This window comes from Electrona antarctica, assembly GCF_951216825.1.
Source record: "Electrona antarctica genome assembly, chromosome: 17".
Classification (NCBI taxonomy): domain Eukaryota; kingdom Metazoa; phylum Chordata; class Actinopteri; order Myctophiformes; family Myctophidae; genus Electrona; species Electrona antarctica.
In genome coordinates, this window is record NC_136798.1 from 35,269,140 (window position 1) to 35,288,823 (window position 19,684).

Consider the following 19,684-nt stretch of genomic DNA (forward strand, 5'->3'; position numbering starts at 1 on the left):
GTCAGATTTAGTTGTTCTAGTAATAGTGCTGCATTGTTAATGGAGGCCAACATGTTCTGTTGCCATTCAGTTGTAGACCCAATAAGACATTTGATAAGCATTTATGTTTATAGTATATTATGACGGTTCTGTATTGTTTATCACTGGTTGTGAAACACAATTGTTTACTGTTCTGTGTTACTGAAGCCATCAGGTGTCATTTATTAAATATCTCACACAATGCTATTTTAAATATTTATGTTCTGTTCAGATTATTTTACACTATGTCCATGTTTTTACCTTCATCATCATTATATACCTTTTCCTGGTTTTAATCACTGCATATTTTATCCTACTTATCCTATTATTTGTGATATTTCGTTTTGTCCATATTGCCCAACATGCAGCCCTCATTTTTTGTTTAGTCCCATGGATGTTTATCTCCAGCAGTCCTAATGTATTATTGTGTCTGACTCTGACTCAGACATGGATTTTTTTTTCATGTTTTTTATTGATTTTACAATAAAGCATACAAAATACACATGACTTACACAAAAGAAAGAGACAAGAAAATCAAACAAAAAAACAAAACAACTAGCAGTCAAAAAGAAACACCCCTCCACATTCTGTTGTTGACAATAGTGATTATATCCGTAATGTATTACCAATTACAAATTGTTAATGCAACTGAAGTATATTTAATAACGGTTCTGTGTAGTTTGCAGTGGTGTGGTGTGTCAAGGAAGTCCAAACGGAGAGTTTCTCTTTGTCTTAAAAGTCGTATCCAAGTTTTATTGAAAGAGGTACGAATGCAGTTTTACAAGGCAGTTTTCGGGAACAAAGGCCCTTGGAGTCACACGCACACGCCTATTCAAATCAGCTTAGTACGAGTGAACACAAAAGTTTATTTGCTATGGGTCAGGGCTTATAAACCGTGGCAAGATCCGCCTTTCTGATCCTGCCCACAGAACCCCTCCTCTGTGCTCAGCCAATGAAAACAGCGTGAGGCAGAGAAGGTTCCGGTGCGCAGGGCGGATCCTTACCAGACATGGGTCAACCCACACAATGAGACTTATACTTTAATGAATTCGTAATCCAACACAAAACTCCTAGTAATTAAACAGTAAGGCACATATTAACTGAGTCTTGCTTTAAGACTAATTCCAAATATGATACTCAGTTACAAAGAAAATGAAAGTACCTATGCAATGTCTGTCTTCACTGTTATTATGAGTCAACCTTAACACAAACTAAATATTGGAACTTAAATGACAAGATCAAATGACTAGTTAACGTATTTATATTTAAACTGGAACTTACTGAATGGTTTGTCAATAAATGCTACAGGGCTTTACTTTAGAGAAAGGTATGTTTAGTGACTTCTATCTGGTAACTAAAATCTTGGAGAGGGGGCTATTATCTTAGCTGTGGCTACTGGCCTGGAGCTTATGACACAGCTGCAACAGGGAATATGTTATTTTAACAAAGGGTCATGGACTCTGGGCCCAGGTTGGAAAATAGTCAATTGTGCTGAGGAATTTACGGCTTACCACCCACTGTTCAGCAGAAGGTTAAATTACACCTCATATAGATATACAGCCCGGGAACAGGACCCTAAAGGGGGCTGAAGATGTTATCTTTAGTGTACCATCTGCTTGGAATCCACAAGCCTCAACTTAAAACTGTCTTAGTTAAATGTGTCTCAAATATGGTATATCTGAGGCCCAAATACTCATCACAACCATCCTTTAATATACAAATAAAAGTAGTCCCATATTTCATGGAACTTCCCTTTGACATTGGCAATTGAGTATTCGAAGGATGCAGTTTCCGTCATAAGTTGGGTCCAGTCTGTGATCTCTGGCGTAGCAGAGCTCTTCCAGTTTCTCAAAATCAACATGGCTCACTAATGCATGTTGTGCCTTGGTGACCCCCTGTGGCAGCACTGTGCGATCTCCCAAGAGACATAACCTTGGGCATTCTGGTAGTATTAGCCCCATCCAGTCTCCAAGTTTCCCCAGTACCTCTTTCCAGAATGGTATAACCACAGGACATTCCCAAAAAGCATGTAAAAATGTACCATTTTCCCCTTTACATTACCGTTTGTCTTCCACCAAGCCCATCCTAAACAGTTTCACAGGGGTAGACATGGATGTTTTTAAATGTAAATGATTTGAAACTCTGCCTTGTGTTTTCTTCACTGCAGTTCTGTTAATATCTACAGAAGTGCTTGTGTTTATAATTCCATAACGGTATGTAACAAATTAAGGTAATGTATACTGTCTGGTTTCAGCCCCTAGCTCCTACCAAAATGACAGGAATCATTCACCAGCAGGCTATCCTTCAGCTGATTAGACCAGGCTCAGCTGGCACCCGCAGGTGAGTCCACTCAGGCTGGGCAATCAGGGAAGGGAACCAGGGACACGAATCCACAGAGGGGTGCCCGGGCCGCGGCCATTTCTGAGGTGTATAACATTAACTGATAAGTTACACATTGCCTACAGGAAACTAATGCATGGAGCAGCAGTGGCAGTGCCCTGTAGGCCAGGTGTAGCTAATCAGTTAATTTCACTTAATAACTTCAGTAATGGCCACGCCCAGGGCACCCCTCTGTACCCAAGACAAAAGCACCTAGCCAGTTGAAGTGGTAAAGAACAAGTGGAGCAGGACTTGAATGGAATGAGAAAGAGATGCAAGACAGAGAAGAATGGAGGATGTGAAGGGTTAACAACTACAGCACAGGGAGTGGTTTCTCATGTGACGCAAATCTAGTGAAATGAAAGTTAAACAGGGAAACTAGTTTGGAGGCAGCACACACAACAAGCTCTACAAACACTGACTGCACACGACTTTTATGAACATACTGTAGTGGAAAGGTGAGTACAACAGATAAGGACTTAATGATTCAGTAACTGAGAATTGTGTTGTAACTGTATCCAGACTTAATGCGCCTATTTACGTTCCTTTACAAACAAGCCTGCAACATAAAACCTATTTACTGCAGATAGAACACATGTTTGCAGTTTGCCTGATGATCACTTGTCAGTTGTCACTCTTGTGGTGTTTCCCCTTCTTCCATAAGGATATAATATGTCCACGTGCGTCGTGCACAACTCCACTCATCTAGTAAGTTGTAAACATTGCCAACATGCATCGCGCCCGTTCTTTTAACGAGCCGTGTGTTACCATAAAGTTGTTTTACTTTACACACACACACAAACATGCATGATTCTGCATTAATGTGGTGATGTGACACCACAACACCTCAACAATTTACAATTTACAATTTACAATTTAGGCATTTAGCAGACGCTCTTAATCCAGAGCGACTTACAATAGGCAAGAACAAAAAGCATGGGAATACATCACATATGTAAAAAAAAAAAAAAAAAAAAAAAAAAGCATTTATCGCGAAACATGCGTAAGCTAAGACCGTGACTAGAACATATCTATATAATGACACTATACATATAAACTATAACTAGAACATATCTATATAATGACTATACATATAAACTACACATATATGCTATACTATGCTGTACATATATACTATGAAGTGCTATGACTACATACAATGCACTTATTGTGCTGTCTACATGACATGCTATAAGTCTGTTTCAAATGCTATATAAGTCTAAGAAGTGCTGTCTAAGGGGGTAGGGTAAGTGCTATGGGCCATGATGGAGTCTGAAAAGGTGGGTTTTCAGACTACGGCGGAAGATCGGGAGTGATGCTGCAGTTCTGATTGCAACGGGAAGTGCATTCCACAGTTTTGGGGCCAGAAGGGAGAAGAGTTTGGGACGTGTGGAGCGTTGTCCCGGCGTTTTTAGTGAGGGTGCTTCCCTGCGTTGGCTGATCTGAGTGCGCGGGAGGGTTTGTAGGGTTCAATCATGCTGGCAAGATATGGGGGAGCCATACCTTTGGTTGCTTTAAATGCCAACATCAGAGTTTTGTATTCTGTGCGGGCAGTGACCGGGAGCCAGTGCAGGGAGCGGAGCAGGGGGGAGACATGTGAGAATTTTGGCTGGTTGAAGACCAAGCGAGCTGCGGCATTTTGGATCAGTTGGAGAGGCTTCAGTGCACATGCCGGTAGGCCAGTAAGGAGAGAGTTACAATAGTCAAGTTTTGACAGGACTGTTGTCTGGATTAGGAGCTGGGATGATTCCTGGGTGAGGAACGGTCTAATTCGTCGTATGTTATAGAGTGTGAACCTACAGGATCGAGTGACAGCTGTGATGTGAGTTTTGAACGAGAGCTGACTGTCCAGGACAACACCAAGGTTCCTGGCTGTTGGGACAGACGTTACCAGGGCGTTGTCTACGGAAATAGTTAGCTCCCGCATCGGGCAGGACTTAGCTGGGAAGAAGAGAAGCTCAGTCTTGTCTGGGTTCAGCTTGAGGTGGTTGGAGGACATCCACTGTGAGATGTCAGCCAGGCAAGCAGTGATGCGCTCTTCCACCTGGGTGGCAGAGGGGGGGCAGCAAACGCATCATAATCGATGCGTTTGCTGTTGGTTTTCCTCTGAAGGCATGATCCAGGCAATGTTGCCTGTTAGCTAAACTTCATGCGTTAGCTTTCTGCTTCTGTCTGACTGGGACAATCATTATTTCGTAAAAACAATTTCAAAGCGGAGATTTGATTCGGAGAGTCTCATCTGTGATTTACAACAGCTGGTCACCACAATACATCGTGGATGCGTTCGCGCACCTCTCCCGTACACTCTCAGTAACCTCAGTAGTTAATTTAACTGAGTCAGAGTTAAATGAACACTCGTGTTTTTAGTGTGTAAAAACATCAATGAGAAGTGCCCAATGAGAAGTGCCCTTTTAGTTCTGCTTGGGGGGAAAACAGTGTCATAGCACTTATTACAAAAAATAAATATGTTCATTCAGTCAGAACTATTCTGGGTTTTGTTTTAATAGTCGTGATAATGAATAATGATATACTGTATTTGGTTAAGTCAAAGCTATGTTAAATCCATCTTTGCCCACTAGGCTACTAGTATTTGTTACCTTCAGGTGTGCTAATACTACACCGATTAATATACATTTGTAATTTCTTATTTGAATTTATTATCAGTTATCGGTATCTGTCTTGAGAAGCAGGATGTTATCAATATCGGTTAAAAAAAAGTAATGGTGTTGGGACATGGTGGTCTGCTGGCCCTGCAATATGAGTACTTTTACTTTTAGTACTTTAAGTACATTTTGATGCTGATACTTTTGTACTTTTACTCAAGTACATTTTCAATTCCATACTTTTACTTGTAACAGAGTAGTTCTGAATTGCAGTATTGGTACTTTTACTTAAGTAAAACAATTGAGTAATTATTCCACCACTGTATGCCTATCCGTTGGCCAGGTATAGTAGTGACTCATCACAATCAAAATGGCGCACCCCCCCCGAATTTGCATACCAAAGGTATGAGGTTTGCAAGCCCTGAGAAGTGTTGTAACTGTATCCAGACTTCTCCTATTTACGTATTCCTTTAAATTCCCCCCTTTTAATATTTGTATGGTTTCCAGGAAGTACAGCCTGAGGTATATCGTCAACATTAGTGTGTTCAATTCCCGATCTGATTCATAACTATTGAGCTGTGAAAAGTTAATATTGTTTTTATTTCCTTTCAGGGTGTAAACATGGCTTCTGCCAGCATTCTGCTGTCTGAAGAGCAGTTCCTGTGTTCCATCTGTCTGGATGTGTTCACTGATCCAGTCAGCACTCCATGTGGACACAGCTACTGCAAAACCTGCATCACACATTACTGGGACAGTAATGATGTGTGTCGGTGTCCACTATGTCAAACAATCTTCTGTACGAGACCAGACATCCTTGTCAACACTTTCATTTCTGAGATGGCTGATAAGTTCAGGAAATCCAAGCAGCTGAACAAAGCTTCTAGCACAAACCAAGACCCTGCTGAACCAGATGAAGTCTCCTGTGATGTCTGTACTGAGACCAAGCTCAAAGCCTTTAAATCCTGCCTGGTGTGTCTGACCTCCTACTGTGAGACTCACCTGGAGCTTCATCGGAGAGTCACAGCAATAAAACAACACAAACTAATCCATCCCGCAAAGAACCTGGAAGACTTTATTTGTAAGGAACATGACAAACCTCTGGAGATGTTCTGCAAGACTGACCAAAAGTGTGTTTGTCAGTTCTGCATGAAGTCGGACCACAAGTTACATCAAATTGTATCTCTGGAAGAGGCATATGAAGGAAAGAAGGCTGAGCTGGGGAAGACAGAGGCTGAAGTTCAGCAGATGATCCAGGAGAGACGAGAGAAGATTCAGGAGGTCACACACTCAGTAGAACTCGGTAAGAAAGATGCAGACAGAGAGATGGCATACAGTGTGCAGGTCTTCACTGCTCTGATCAGCTGTATTCAGAGAAGCCAGGCTGAGCTCATTGATGAGATTGAAGAGAAGCAGAAAACAACTGAGAAACAAGCTGAAGGATTCATCAAAGATCTGCAACAAGAAATCACTGAGTTAAAGAAGAGAAGCTCTGAGCTAGAGCAGCTCTCACACACTGAAGACCACCTTCACTTCCTCCACAATTTCCCATCCACCAACACCCCTCCACCCACCCAGGTCAATGTCCATAAGTCTTCATATGTGGAGACTGTGAGGACTGCTTTGAAGACACTCAGTCAAGAGATGGAGAATAAGCTACATGATGCTGAGCTGAGGAGGATCCAACAATATGCAGTGGATGTGACTCTGGACCCTGATACAGCACACTGTGAACTCATCCTGTCTGAGGATGGAAAACAAGTTAGTCGTGGAACCGTAATGAAGAATCTCCCAAACAACACAAAGAGATTCTCAGAATGTACATGTGTCTTAGGAAAACAAAGCTTCTCGTCAGGAAGGTTTTACTATGAGGTTCAGGTTAAAGGGAAGACTAGTTGGGCTATAGGAGTGGCCAGGGAGTCAATCAAAAGGAAACCAGTCATACAGAGTCCCAACCAGGGTTTCTGGTCTATAGGGTTTTTTAATGGAAATGAGTACAGTGCCATTACTGACCATCCTGTCCTCATCCCTGTAAAACAGAAGGTCCAGACAGTGGGAGTGTTTGTGGATTATGAGGAGGGTCTGGTCTCTTTTTATGACGTGGAGACCAGAGTTAATCTCTACTCTTTCACTGGCTGCACCTTCACTGACACACTCTGTCCAATCGTTAATCCAGGTTTCAATGCACGTAAAAACTCTGCTCCTCTGATCTTCTCTCCTGTCACACAGATTAGACTAATATAATCCTCAATCAGTTTTCAATTTAAGACAACACATGTAACATGAGGAGCACAGTGCAATTGTATCTACATTATCTAAATCGTATCTATGTGACACGTCCAGTGCAAGTTTGCAGGTGTAATGTTAAAGACCTTTACTGGAGTCTGTCTGAGCACTGAGGAATACTGTAAACCACCGAATAAACCAGCTGGTGGAGTAGAGTGACAGCTTTTCCACATTTTGCACATCATGTAGCCTATACCAGAGTAGTACCAGTACAAAAACAATTTAATACTGTTGGTCACTGGTAGCTGACCAGAACAACCCCATCTAATTCTGTTGTACCCCGTAGCTGACCAACACAACCACAGTCTAATTCTGTTGTACCCTGTAGCTGACCAACACAACCACAGTCTAATTCTGTTGTACTGAGCTGACCGTTACAACCACAGTCTAATTATGTTGTACTGTCTGGGACCAGTAAGGTTCAGTGCCTGGCTCAAGGACACAAACAGGTTGTTGAAACCTTTTGATTCAGTGTTTTTTTTTCAGATGTCGGCCATATTAGTTGACTTTATGATCATCAGGGTCCTCCTCAGTATTTTCTATGTTAGGGTTTTTGATGACAATCACTAGGGTGCTGGAATGTAAGAAAAGTTCATTAATTAAAAAAGTATAATTCAGAATAGTCTCCTTGTTGATATTGTGCAGTGAAAAAGGTCTCAGACACTGCACCGTTTGTGCACATAAACAAATGCAAACCAAGCATATTCTACCAATGTATGTTATTATTTCATCAAGCCCCTCAGTGAGCTGTTCACGTTATACATCTAGTTTAAGGGTACACTGGCTAAAATGCCTGTATGTTCTACCTGAGGGTTAAGTTATGTAAATTTTTTATTTGTTTTACATGCTTTTATGATTTTTATTGCCTGTTGTATCTCTTGTATGTTAACCCCGTGTAGTAGTAAGTATTTACAACCTTTTTATTTTCTTATATAAATATGCATCTTCCTACTTATTGATTTGACCGTTGAATTTACGATTTGAAGATCTGAATCCGGCTCTTCTTCCTAATTCAACAAGTCTCAGAATTGTATTATGTTAGATATTGTCAGAATCCGTTTTGTTTGCGTTCGTACAATTGATGTGCTCAAAACAGTTTTACTGTGTAGTAAGTCAATGAGGAGAATAATTATCAGCAGAAAAGCTATTGAACATATCTCACCAACATATGGACTTTGATCAAGGCACAGTATAGATACAAATCTCTACGAGAGTGTCATTTAGCTTAGCTATACTCCCTTAATTATTATATTTAAAATATAAATGAATTAGTCATATAAAACTGTTATGAAACTTATCTTCAACTACTTAAGCCCTATTTTCAAAAGGTCATAAAGATTCAACAGTTTTCAGAATGTTTAATGCCATGCCATAGTCACAGTGAGATCAGTGGGCCTCATGCGCCAATAAGTTCCTAACTTTTCCTCCACAGGACCTCACACATAGAAATAAAGTTGAGTGAAGTCAAGAATACCTAAACTAAAGTCTAAATATGGTGGAACACCAGACTCCAAACATTACAAATCAATAATACTGTGGAGGTACTGAAGTGAACAGAAATTTTCACATTTTCAATATTTTAATATTTTCAATATTCATGAATGTATTTTATTATTTATCTCACAATAGTCAACTGGGGGGGGGGGGTTATGTGGTGGGTGTTGTAATCTAAATACGGGACCCTCGTCTGGGTTGACAGACAGGTAGTGTGTGCAGGCTGGGTGGTGTGTGACAATCCTGTTGAAGTATTACTTTGGTACGGCGACTGCGGCGGCGGCCGGCGGGTACCCGGGAGAACAAATTAACGAGACACGAGACAGTATCACGCTAAGGTTCACAAAGTTTATTACACAAACATGAAACATATATAGTGCTGGATCATAATGACGTAACAATAAGATATGAGACAGAAGAACGTGCCTACTGCAGCAATGCTGACCTTGCTGCCTAGATGCCGCCTAGATGTCTCTCGTAGCCTATCTATAAAGAATGCTACAGTACCGGCAGTACACAATACATATCAAGTACACTGTATCTCAAGTTCAAGTACATAGACTAAGATGTACTGTGCATGGGCTAATATCACAACAGTGGGTATGGTGCGTTTGTTTGGGTTTGGTTGTGAACTCTAAAACAGTGGTTCTCAAACATTTTCATGTCAAGGACCCCCAAATTGACATGCATTCTGCAGACCCCCATATGAAAATATTTTCTGCTAGGGTAATGTTTTGAAGATTTATCAAAATGTTTTGAAAATAGCCGATCTACAAGCTCAAAATGGGCAGTAATGGGACGCGTTTGTGAGCTTGTAGATTGGCTATTTTCAAAGTATAAAATGGGATTAAAGTGGTAAAATATTCCATATTTTGCTGTGGACTGCCTGGAACTTCCTCAAGGACCCCTTGAGGTCCTCAGACCAAACTTTGAGCATCATGCAGATGGCGCTGTTTTCCCTTTATGTTTTCAGATTGCACTTAAGAACGAAAAAGGCACCCTAAGAGTGCCCCACAGTGTGCGTAGATTCTGTTCTTACCTACGAACAAATCACAGCTAAGAAAAGATTGAGGGATCCCAAAACCTTCTTAAAAACGTCCTAAGTGGGTCTAAGAACAAATTTCCTCTTAAGAACGGTTGGCGCATGAGGCCCAGTGTTGCCAATGTTCCCAGCAGGGAGCGCCCCACCAGTTCAAACACAAGTGTTGCCAAGTCTGCTTGTTATAAGCCACTTTGGGCTTGTTTTTCCTGTAGAGTCACTTGTAAAAATGTATAGTTGTTGTTGACCTGGCATCCACATTTCTGGACTGGTGAAAATGTTAGTTTATTTTTTCACACATTTATAAAACTGGCTAAATTAGAAGATCTAGATTGTGAGCTTGCAGATCAGCTATTTTTGCTAGAATAGCCTACACAAGTACCTTGGGATTTTGACTTTGTTCAAGCTGTTATTTAAATGCACTGCATTTAGTATTTTGTTTACGTTTGTCATTGTTAAAATGTATTGTGATTATGTTGCTATTATTAACTCCCATGCACTGCCATGTATCGAACATTATCATTATTGTATATTGCTGTACATTGTGTAGCACCTCACCACCTGTCTATTCTCACTTGATCCATTCTGTACAAGGTATTTCTATAGCCTATGTCTTTGTGTCTTTGTCATTTGTTACAGACACATTACTGTCAGATTTAGTTCTAGTAATAGTGCTGCATTGTTAATGGAGGCCATTGAGGAGGACTTGAATGAGAAAGAGATGAAAGACAGAGAATGGAGGATGTGAAGGGTTAACAACTACAGCACAAGGAGTGGTTTCTCAGTGACGCAAATCTAGTGAAATGAAAGATAAACAGGGAAACTAGTATGGAGGCAGCGCACACAACAAGCTCTACAAAACACACCAGTTTTACGAACATACTGTAGTGAAAAGGTGAGTACAACAGATACAGGACTTAATGATTCAGTAACTGAGAATTATGTTGTAACTGTATCATGACATTATCTCCTATTTACGTATTCCTTTAAATTCCTCAGTTTAATATTTGTATGGTTTCCAGGAAGTACAGCCTGTAGTATATCGTCAACATTAGTGTGTTCTATTCCCGTTCTCGATCTGTTTCATAACTATTGAGCTGTGAGAATAATAATACTATTATATTTATTTCCTTTCAGGGTGTAAACATGGCTTCTGCCAGCATTCTGCTGTCTGAAGAGCAGTTCCTGTGTTCCATCTGTCTGGATGTGTTCACTGATCCAGTCAGCACTCCATGTGGACACAACTACTGCAACACATGCATCACACATTACTGGGACAGTAATGATGTGTGTCGGTGTCCACTATGTCAAACAATCTTCTGTACGAGACCAGACATACTTGTAAACACTTTCATTTCTGAGATGGCTGATCAGTTCAAGAAATCCAAGCAGCTGAACAAAACTTCTAGCACGAACCAAGACCCTGCTGAACCAGATGAAGTATCCTGTGACGTCTGCACAGAGACCAAGCTCAAAGCCTTGAAGTCCTGTCTGGTGTGTCTGATCTCCTACTGTGACACACACCTGGAGCCTCATCAGAGAGTCACAGTGTTAAAACGACACAAACTAATCAACCCTGTAAAGAACCTGGAAGATTTTATTTGTAAGGAACATGACAAACCTCTGGAGCTGTTCTGTAAGACCGACCACATGTGTGTTTGTCAGATCTGCACAAAGTCAGACCACAAGTTACATAAAATTGTATCTCTGGAAGAGGCATATGACGGAAAGAAGGCTGAGCTGGGAAAGACAGAGGCTGAAGTTCAGCAGATGATCCAGGAGAGACGAGAGAAGATTCAGGAGGTCACACACTCAGTAGAACTCAGTAAGAAAGATGCAGACAGAGAGATGGCATACAGTGTGCAGGTCTTCACTGCTCTGATCAGCTGTATTCAGAGAAGCCAGGCTGAGCTCATTGATGAGATTGAAGAGAAGCAGAAAACAACAGAGAAACAAGCCGAAGGATTCATCAAAGATCTGCAACAAGAAATCACTGAGTTAAAGAAGAGAAGCTCTGAGCTGAAGCAGCTCTCACACACTGAAGACCACCTCCAATTCCTCCACAACTTCCCATCCATCAACACCCCTCCACCCACCCAGATCAATGTCCATCAGTGTTCGTTTGTGGAGACTGTGAGGACAGCTCTGAAGACACTTGGTCAAGAGATGGCAAAGACATTGTGTGATGCTGAACTGAGGAGGAACCAACAATATGCAGTGGATGTGACTCTCGACCCTGATACAGCACATTGTGAACTTATCCTGTCAAAGGATGGAAAAAGAGTGCGTCATGGAGACTGGAAAGATCTCCCAGACTACGAAGAGCGATTCTCACGTAAATTTACACGTGTCTTAGGAAAACAAGGCTTCTCCTCAGGAAGGTTTTATTATGAGGTTCAGGTTAAAGGGAAGACATATTGGAGTATAGGAGTGGCCAGAGAGTCCATCAATAGAAAAATATTAAACAGACAGAGTCCCAACCAGGGTTACTGGTCTTTAGTGATGAGGCATGGAAATGAGTACAGTGCTCTCGCTGACCCTGCTGTTATCCTCCCTGTAAGAGAGAAGGTGCAAAAAGTGGGAGTGTTTGTGGATTATGAGGAGGGCCTGGTCTCCTTTTATAATGTGGAGGCCAGAGTTCATCTCTACTCTTTCACTGGCTGCACCTTCCATGACAAACTCTTTCCAATCCTTAATCCATGTTCAAACGAAGATGGCCAAAACTCTGCTCCTCTGATCATCTCTCCTGTCAGTCAGATAGATTAGACTAATTTAATCCTCGATCAGTGTTCTTAAGACAACACAATTGTGTACAGTATACTGAAGGGGAGAGAGCTGGTCAACAGATCGTCTGTGGTGCCCCAACGACCCTCTGGGGTATGGGATAGGTGAGGTGATACTGAAGGGTAATTTAACTGTTGTACAGAAGCATTCTAATGAAAAACCTTTGTGAAATATAATGGAATACAGTTGCGATGTATAACTACAGACTAATTATGGTAAATTACTTTTACTTGTGATTTATTTATATTAACCACTAAAACCCTAGTTTATACTTCAGCTATTCAATAATAGCAGATCCACAAGCTCACAACACTCTGCATTGTGATACTTTGTGAGCTTGTATGCTATTCTCTGAACAAAATCATTCAGTTAGAGAAGCGATCCATTGAGTGGAAGCAGCTGGAGAAAAGCATTCAGTAAGAGAAGAAGCTATGCGATGCAGAGCTGAGGAGGTTCCAACTATATGCAGTGGATGTGACTATGGACCCTGAAACAGCACATCCCTATACTGTCTGAGGATGGAAAACAAGTGAGTCTTGGAAAAGTAAAGAAGAATATCACAAACCCAGATTCTCAGAGTACACATGTATTTAGAATAGATCAGTGGTTCCCAAACTTTTTCATGTCAAGGACCCCAAATTGATTGGCCTATTAGCCCGCGGACCCCCATTTGAAAAGATATTCCAGGGACCCCCATAAGAGAAGATTTTGACGGTTCTAGCAGTGATTCTCAACCCGTTTAATTTCAAGGACCCCCAGTTTGACATGCATATTAGTCTACAGACCCCCATTTAATGTAATTTATCTCTGAGACCCCCGATTTATATTGTAAAATCAATGTTAATGTAACTCTGAGAGTGTACAATTTGGTTCCATTTGTACACTCTCAGAGTTACAGACCCATAAGGGTCCATTTGGTTCCAAACTATCATTTAGCTGGGTACCCCCTGGAACTCCTTCAATGACCCCTGGGGGTCCCCGGACCCCACTTTGGGACCCACTGATTTAGATTAACCAGTTAAACCACCTTACTTTATACTAAAGCTATTCAAAAATAGACGATCCAAAAGCTCACAGCATTACGAGGTTGTAGATATGCTATTAAAAAAAGATGGGGAAAAAAGTGTGCATTTTCTTTTTTGAGAAATAATGTTTTGGAAGAAAAACAGAAAAGAAAGACATAGGAAGGATAGGGTTCAAGGGGTTAAAATGTATTTCCTGTCTGTAAGACTTTTTTTTTGTATAGTCTAATGACTTTGTCATTGAAGTTCACAACATTTTTATTTTTAAGAATGCAATGACTGCAAGTTGTCAATAATAGAAGATGAAAATGTGATTCTTTAATAGAAATCTCTAGTTGTAATTATGTGCAAATGCCTGTGAAGTGAACTGATAAAAAATAAAAGTTGAATTAATGACAACAGTGGTTTTTTTTGTACTAGTACTACTCTTTAAGGGTAGTAGGCTACTGGCCTATGCAATTATGCAAATAACATAGGCTGCCTCTTATAAACGTGCGGTCTGACTTTTCTGAAGCAGTGGTTCCCACTTTTTTTCGTGACCCAAAAGAGAAATGTGATGTCTATACATATGACGAATCCACAAATGGGGTACCCATAGCTTGTGCCCATGGGTCGCAATGGGTGCCCATGGGCGCACCCGCACCCATTTTGCTGAGGTTTAATCAGCTACACCTGGGCAGTGGCTAACAGGGAACTGCTGCATGGATGAGGGAAGTAAGGGAAGGATTCCCAAGGAAATTTCTTAATTCATTTTCACTAATCCCATCAACCATCATCGTCTTTTTGCGAGCACTTTAGTCTTTATTGCTCTCTGCATGGGCTTCTGCTCTCTGGGCTCCGTATCTTCTGATGTGATTTCGCACTTTTAAACTCTGGGCAAGAACGTCTGCGTCTGGCACGACACAGAGATGCTTCGAGATAACACTTTCGCTTGGTCGTTAAGTGTGTGTATATGTCTATTAATAGGTGGCTCGGTTACTGTTTCGTACAGCGTACTGCCATGTGTTGACGTTACTATATGCAAGAGCTGCTACTTTGCGTTTGGAAGTCTACTGCAGGGCTGCAGGATCAGGCAGGCTGTTTCTCTTCTTATTTCTCCCAGTTCTGTATTATTTCAGTTTGTTCAACGGATTTGGGGACATTATAAAGTATATATATTATACATGTTTAATTCGTGTATTTTCAAGCCAGTTACAGTTACCACTTAACGATACGAAATATGGACTAGTGTCTCTTGAGTCTTGACGTTACTCCTCAGAACTGATCCTGCAAAACTGCTTGATTGATTACAAATGTTATTCATAGTTTGTAGAATGGGTACACAGGGCTAACAGCTAGCTAATAATAGCAACTCATGGATATGCATGGTAATAGACTTTTGGTTTGTGCGCATGCCGAAGACAGGCGACTCGTCGCCTAGGCGGAGAATAAAGTAGATCCAACAATTTACATTAGTTGTTTACACTGCTACGCTACCCCAGAGTAAGTGCTTTCAGTGCATTAATGAAACATGCGGTAAGTCAATGAAAAATAACCTAAAAACATCTCAGGCAAAGGCATATACCAGGATGGCCGAGTGGTTAAGGCGTTGGACTTAAGATCCAATGGACGTATGTCCGCGTGGGTTCGAACCCCACTCCTGGTAGATCCGTTTTGCTGTTGTCCTCCTTACGATTTCCCAATACACTGTATTCAGCACAGCAGTAAAAAAGGATACACGCAGATACATGTACACGTACAACGATGATCAATCCCGATTCCCGTGCAAGTTGCATTATGCAACGAAGCCGCTTGTACCCGTTTTGTAAAGCTAGGCTATGTGCCAATCTGCCAGCACATAACGATTCAGTAGGCCTTGGACCCATTTATCTGTAATAGACGAATAACACTTATCTCAAATATCAGGCACAAAACGAAGCCTCAGTATGGTAACTGTTTTCTAACGTTTTAAAATGGCCCCAGCTCAAGTCCTCCTGCTTGTTACATTCACAGCGTGCACCAAAGAGGGACAACCGCGAAGGTAGCCTTTTTAAGCCAGTTCTAAAAAGCCATTAAGACCTGCTTGCAGCACTAATGGGAATTTAGCGGAGTTCAATCATAAATATACGAGTGCAATAATCTCTGGTTCTAAGAGCATTTATTTTATACTTGCGCGTAACGTTAGCGTCCACTAGGTGGCGATGTCGCATTACAAACGAGGGTATGATACTGCTGGGGTATTACATTGATAGTGACGTGGCATACTGGCATTAGTTATTCTGGGAAGCGTGATATTTCGTGTGATTCTGTATTTTAGCAGTAATCTGGAACTTATTTTAATAATTCAAATGGTTGACCATTACTGTCAAGTGGACAGTGCCCATCGAGTTGTTCACTATCATGACAGTGCCACGTCTGTCCAGGCAGTGGATAGACCTACTGGACACAGTGGACAGTGGCACCTGAGGAGTCAAGTCTGGACACATTGGCTATTTTTTTTTACCATTGTGCGTCGGACACTTTCGGCTACTCCTTAGGCTTAATAGGCTACTGTCTGTCTGAAGCTCATTAACATTTAAACAAGTGGAAAAACCATGGGCTTGCAAATTTAAATTACTGCACGCGGTTACCCTTGCCTCAGTTGCCTGGGTCGGGTTTCCCGGTGAGAGAGGTCAAAGGGAGGTCAATACAAGAGGTGGATGGATGTCAGTTATGATGATGTACTAACAAGGCACCTCTGATTAATTGAAAATGGTGGACACTGTTGTAAACATGGTGTCGTGGTGTCGGTGTTGTGGCAGCGGTGGCCGAACGGATAGCGGCGCGGTCTAGATACCGGAAGGTTCCCAGTTCGAATCAGCCGTCCGACACGTTAAAATTACCACCGCTGAAATGCCCTTGAACAAGGCATCAACCACTACGATGAAATGTGTTCTATGAGCAGGGCCTGGCTGGAAACAAGTTCTTGAGCTTAGCCCAGATACCCTGGGTAAATATAGATTTCATTTCATTTCATTTCATTTCGTCCACAGTAACAGGTTTTGTACTGAGTTGTGCTTTCGTTTGAAATGTACCCATTCTGCATACTGTGACTAGAAATTTCAATCAATCAATCAATCAAACATCTGCAAGGCAGCTGAGAGCGCAGATTCTTGGCTTCCCACGTGATAGACTAGGGTTCGAATCCTGGGAATACTGGCAAGTTATAGCAGTTCACTTTGACATAGCCTATATAGGCTAAATTACATTAGGCCTAATAATTGATTTGTAACCTTTTTAAGATAACTTTTATGAAAGCGGAATTTAATAGGGCGACAGATATACAATTTCTGGGTAAATAGATTACAATCGAAGATCTATTTACCATCAATGAATGTTATCAAAGAGAATTTAATATAATATTGTTAATATAATGTTTATTCCAGCAAATTCTATGATGCTCTCAAATACTGTCTCAAGCTCATTGCACACTGTTAATAAAGTATTCAATCAATCAATCAATCAATCAATCAATCAGCCTAATATAGGTCTAGCTACCGCACTGACATTATATGGACACAAGAGGGCACTCTGAGTCAGTTACACTGGTCTCGTATCTTGACGTGTGTGTGTGTGTGCGTGTGTGTGTGCGTGTGAGAGAGAGAGTGCATGCATGCGTGCGTGTGTGCGTGCGTGCGCGTATGTGTGTGTCTTTCCAGCGATTGTGCTTGAGAGACTGCCGTAGTCTGTAGTCTGCAGTTGTATTATTTTTTTTAAATATATGTTATTAAAGGTTTTATATTATGAAAAGACAACTCAACTAATATCGATTTATTACCCATGTTTTTACCCCCCCCCCCCCCGTTTGTTTGGGGAAAAAACAGTGATTGTCATATTATCACAGGAAGGCTGTGGGCAGTTCAGAAACCCGTCCACCAGTGACATCATCGATGGTGAATCCAAGCTAATAGAAACGGCAGGCTTTCTTTTCCTGAAAAGTTGCAATGCAAAAGTTGAAGCCATCATTCTCAGTGCCCTTAGGCCTTGAATGACTCACGAGACTGTCCTTAGGATGAGTCAGACTGATCACCCCTATGCTTTTCGTCTCAGCATAACTGCAGTTTTGGACCCAAATGTATTTATTAAAAGAAAAAAGGTAAAAAAAAAAAGAAAAAAGAAAAAGCACCTCATGTGTTAAAATGCAAATTTTCTGTGGACACACTCCACAGTTGATACAGCATACATACAGGTTGGGGCCACCCACTTCATGCATATTTAAATATCTGCTGCTACTTGCACAAGAGACAGGTATTATTTCTTAATTGTATTAATTTATATAGGCCTATAGGCCTAGTAGGATAAATCTCATGTATTTGAGATATGTATTCGAATCCAATAAACCTAACATGAATGAAAATCCATTGGCCAGTGATTGTTCTCCTCTGACATTAACTCTATATTTACCATTGGCGCTGGCTGTAACAGGACACCTGGGTGTCTGCTGTGCAGGTGAAAATTGAGCTTCTTCAATGTTCCACCTTAACAAGGAAGTCATCCGGCCAGCAACGGAACCATAACCATATTCATGAACAACAGAACACTGTCTGGTAGTGATAACGACAACAGGATCCACAAACAGAACACTGATAACATGGACAAAAATAATTGTTATTTTGATCTCTCCTATATGGTATCGCATCAATACAGCATGGCATTGTGGACAAAATCTTATCCACCAATAACAAAATATCCGTTAGTTTTGGGTCGGCGAGGCTAAATCTTATCGAATGGTGGTCCGTGGCTCAAATGCAGAATAAATATTGGGCCTGGATATGAAAAAGGATGAGAAACACAAACACTGATCTATTGAATCGAACACCCTCTCTGGCTTTAGAGGCCAGTGCTGTATAGTGTAGCCTATAATTCTGACAGACAATCAAGATTTTACTTTGTTATTGGTTACTGTATGACAAATTATATTTCAACAAAGTCGTGGAACGGAGATAATTAGGCAATATGTAAAAAAATAAATAAATAAAAATAAATAGGCATCCCATTTTTAGGCCTAGATCTATGAAGATGAAATTCATGATAGCCATGTCAGTCAGTCAGTCGAACAGTCAGTCAGTCATTTTTTGGGGGAGTGGGCGACACAACACAACAGACAGACTCCAAGTAAATTGATGATCACAATATTTAGATTTTACACATGAACTTTAGAGGGAGATAAACTGGACTGGAGGTTATATAAGGTGAAAAGCAGCCATGCAACAGCAGCAGCAGCAACAACAACAACAGTAACAAGAGAGAGAGACATACAAAAGCTGTTGCCCTGATAACCAATTAGCCAATTACAATAAGAGCGCCGACCGACGGTCCTTCCGGGCAATAGGATGCTAAACTCTACCTTTTTTCCTTTCCTTCGGGATCATCGCCCTCTCTCACTTTGCACTGCTGCCGTGGGTCACGTGACGTCTGCCGCGCCATGTTTCCATCCTGCCGTCAGAAGTTTGCAGCCAGCAGGGAAAGGCAGTAGGAACAAAGTTTGGGATATATTAATACTTTACAACATCGCAGTGTTCACCCGGTGACGAGAAACAACACCTTCGTTCGTGTCGTGTGTTCTCGACAAGAATATACAGCGGGGCCTCCCTTGTTGTGGACCAAGAAGGAAAAAGGAAGAAGAAAAGCATACGTTGAAGAAGATTTTTTTTGTACAAATTGTTGTTATTGTGGATGCGCGTGAGCACTGTGCTTTTTCCAGGCATGGTTTAGACTTTAGAGTGTCTTATCTAGTGCCTTACCTTCCATACAATGGCTTAAAGTTGTTGTGTTAATGACTCTTTCCATAGCCACATTTTCAACTTTTGACTTGTTTCACGACGGCATCGCTTTCTGGGTGACAGCGGCAAAGGTGAGTGATGTCTGTCCGACGCGAATATTTTGCTGTGTGTGTGTGTGTGAGAGAGAGAGACACACACACACACACACACACACACACACACACACACACACACACACAGAATGACTTTCATTCATGGACTCAACACAACACACTGTAACCAAATGGACCCTCCTCACGGGTCCATTTGGTTACATTTGTA

General features: G+C 41.2%; 2 protein-coding genes across 3 annotated transcripts in view; both read left to right on the forward strand.

Annotated features, from left to right (window-relative positions):
• The first annotated feature begins 2,390 nt into the window (after positions 1-2,390).
• LOC306941093 (uncharacterized protein) lies at positions 2,391-12,655 on the forward strand. The gene is made up of 3 exons (XM_079526399.1): positions 2,391-2,855; positions 5,613-7,229; positions 10,954-12,655. Exons 2-3 carry the CDS (start codon positions 5,622-5,624, stop codon positions 12,580-12,582), a joined length of 3,237 nt encoding a protein of 1,078 aa, XP_079382525.1. The 5' UTR covers positions 2,391-2,855; positions 5,613-5,621; the 3' UTR covers positions 12,583-12,655.
• A 6,332-nt stretch (positions 12,656-18,987) lies between these two features.
• The window catches only part of utrn (utrophin), a 344,298-nt gene continuing 343,601 nt past the window's right edge, over positions 18,988-19,684 (forward strand). For both annotated transcript variants that reach the window (XM_079527087.1, XM_079527086.1), the window contains exon 1: positions 18,988-19,494. The gene's annotated coding sequence lies outside the window, so the exon portion shown is untranslated. The remainder of the gene's footprint in view (positions 19,495-19,684) is intronic.

Excerpts from the sequence above, each read along its gene's own strand:
- LOC306941093 (XM_079526399.1), top strand. The coding sequence starts at position 5,622 with ATGGCTTCTGCCAGCATTCTGCTGTCTGAAGAGCAGTTCCTGTGTTCC. Across the intron at positions 7,230-10,953 it reads TCTCTCCTGTCACACAGATT|GGTGTAAACATGGCTTCTGC; the intron begins AGACTAATATAA and ends ATTTCCTTTCAG.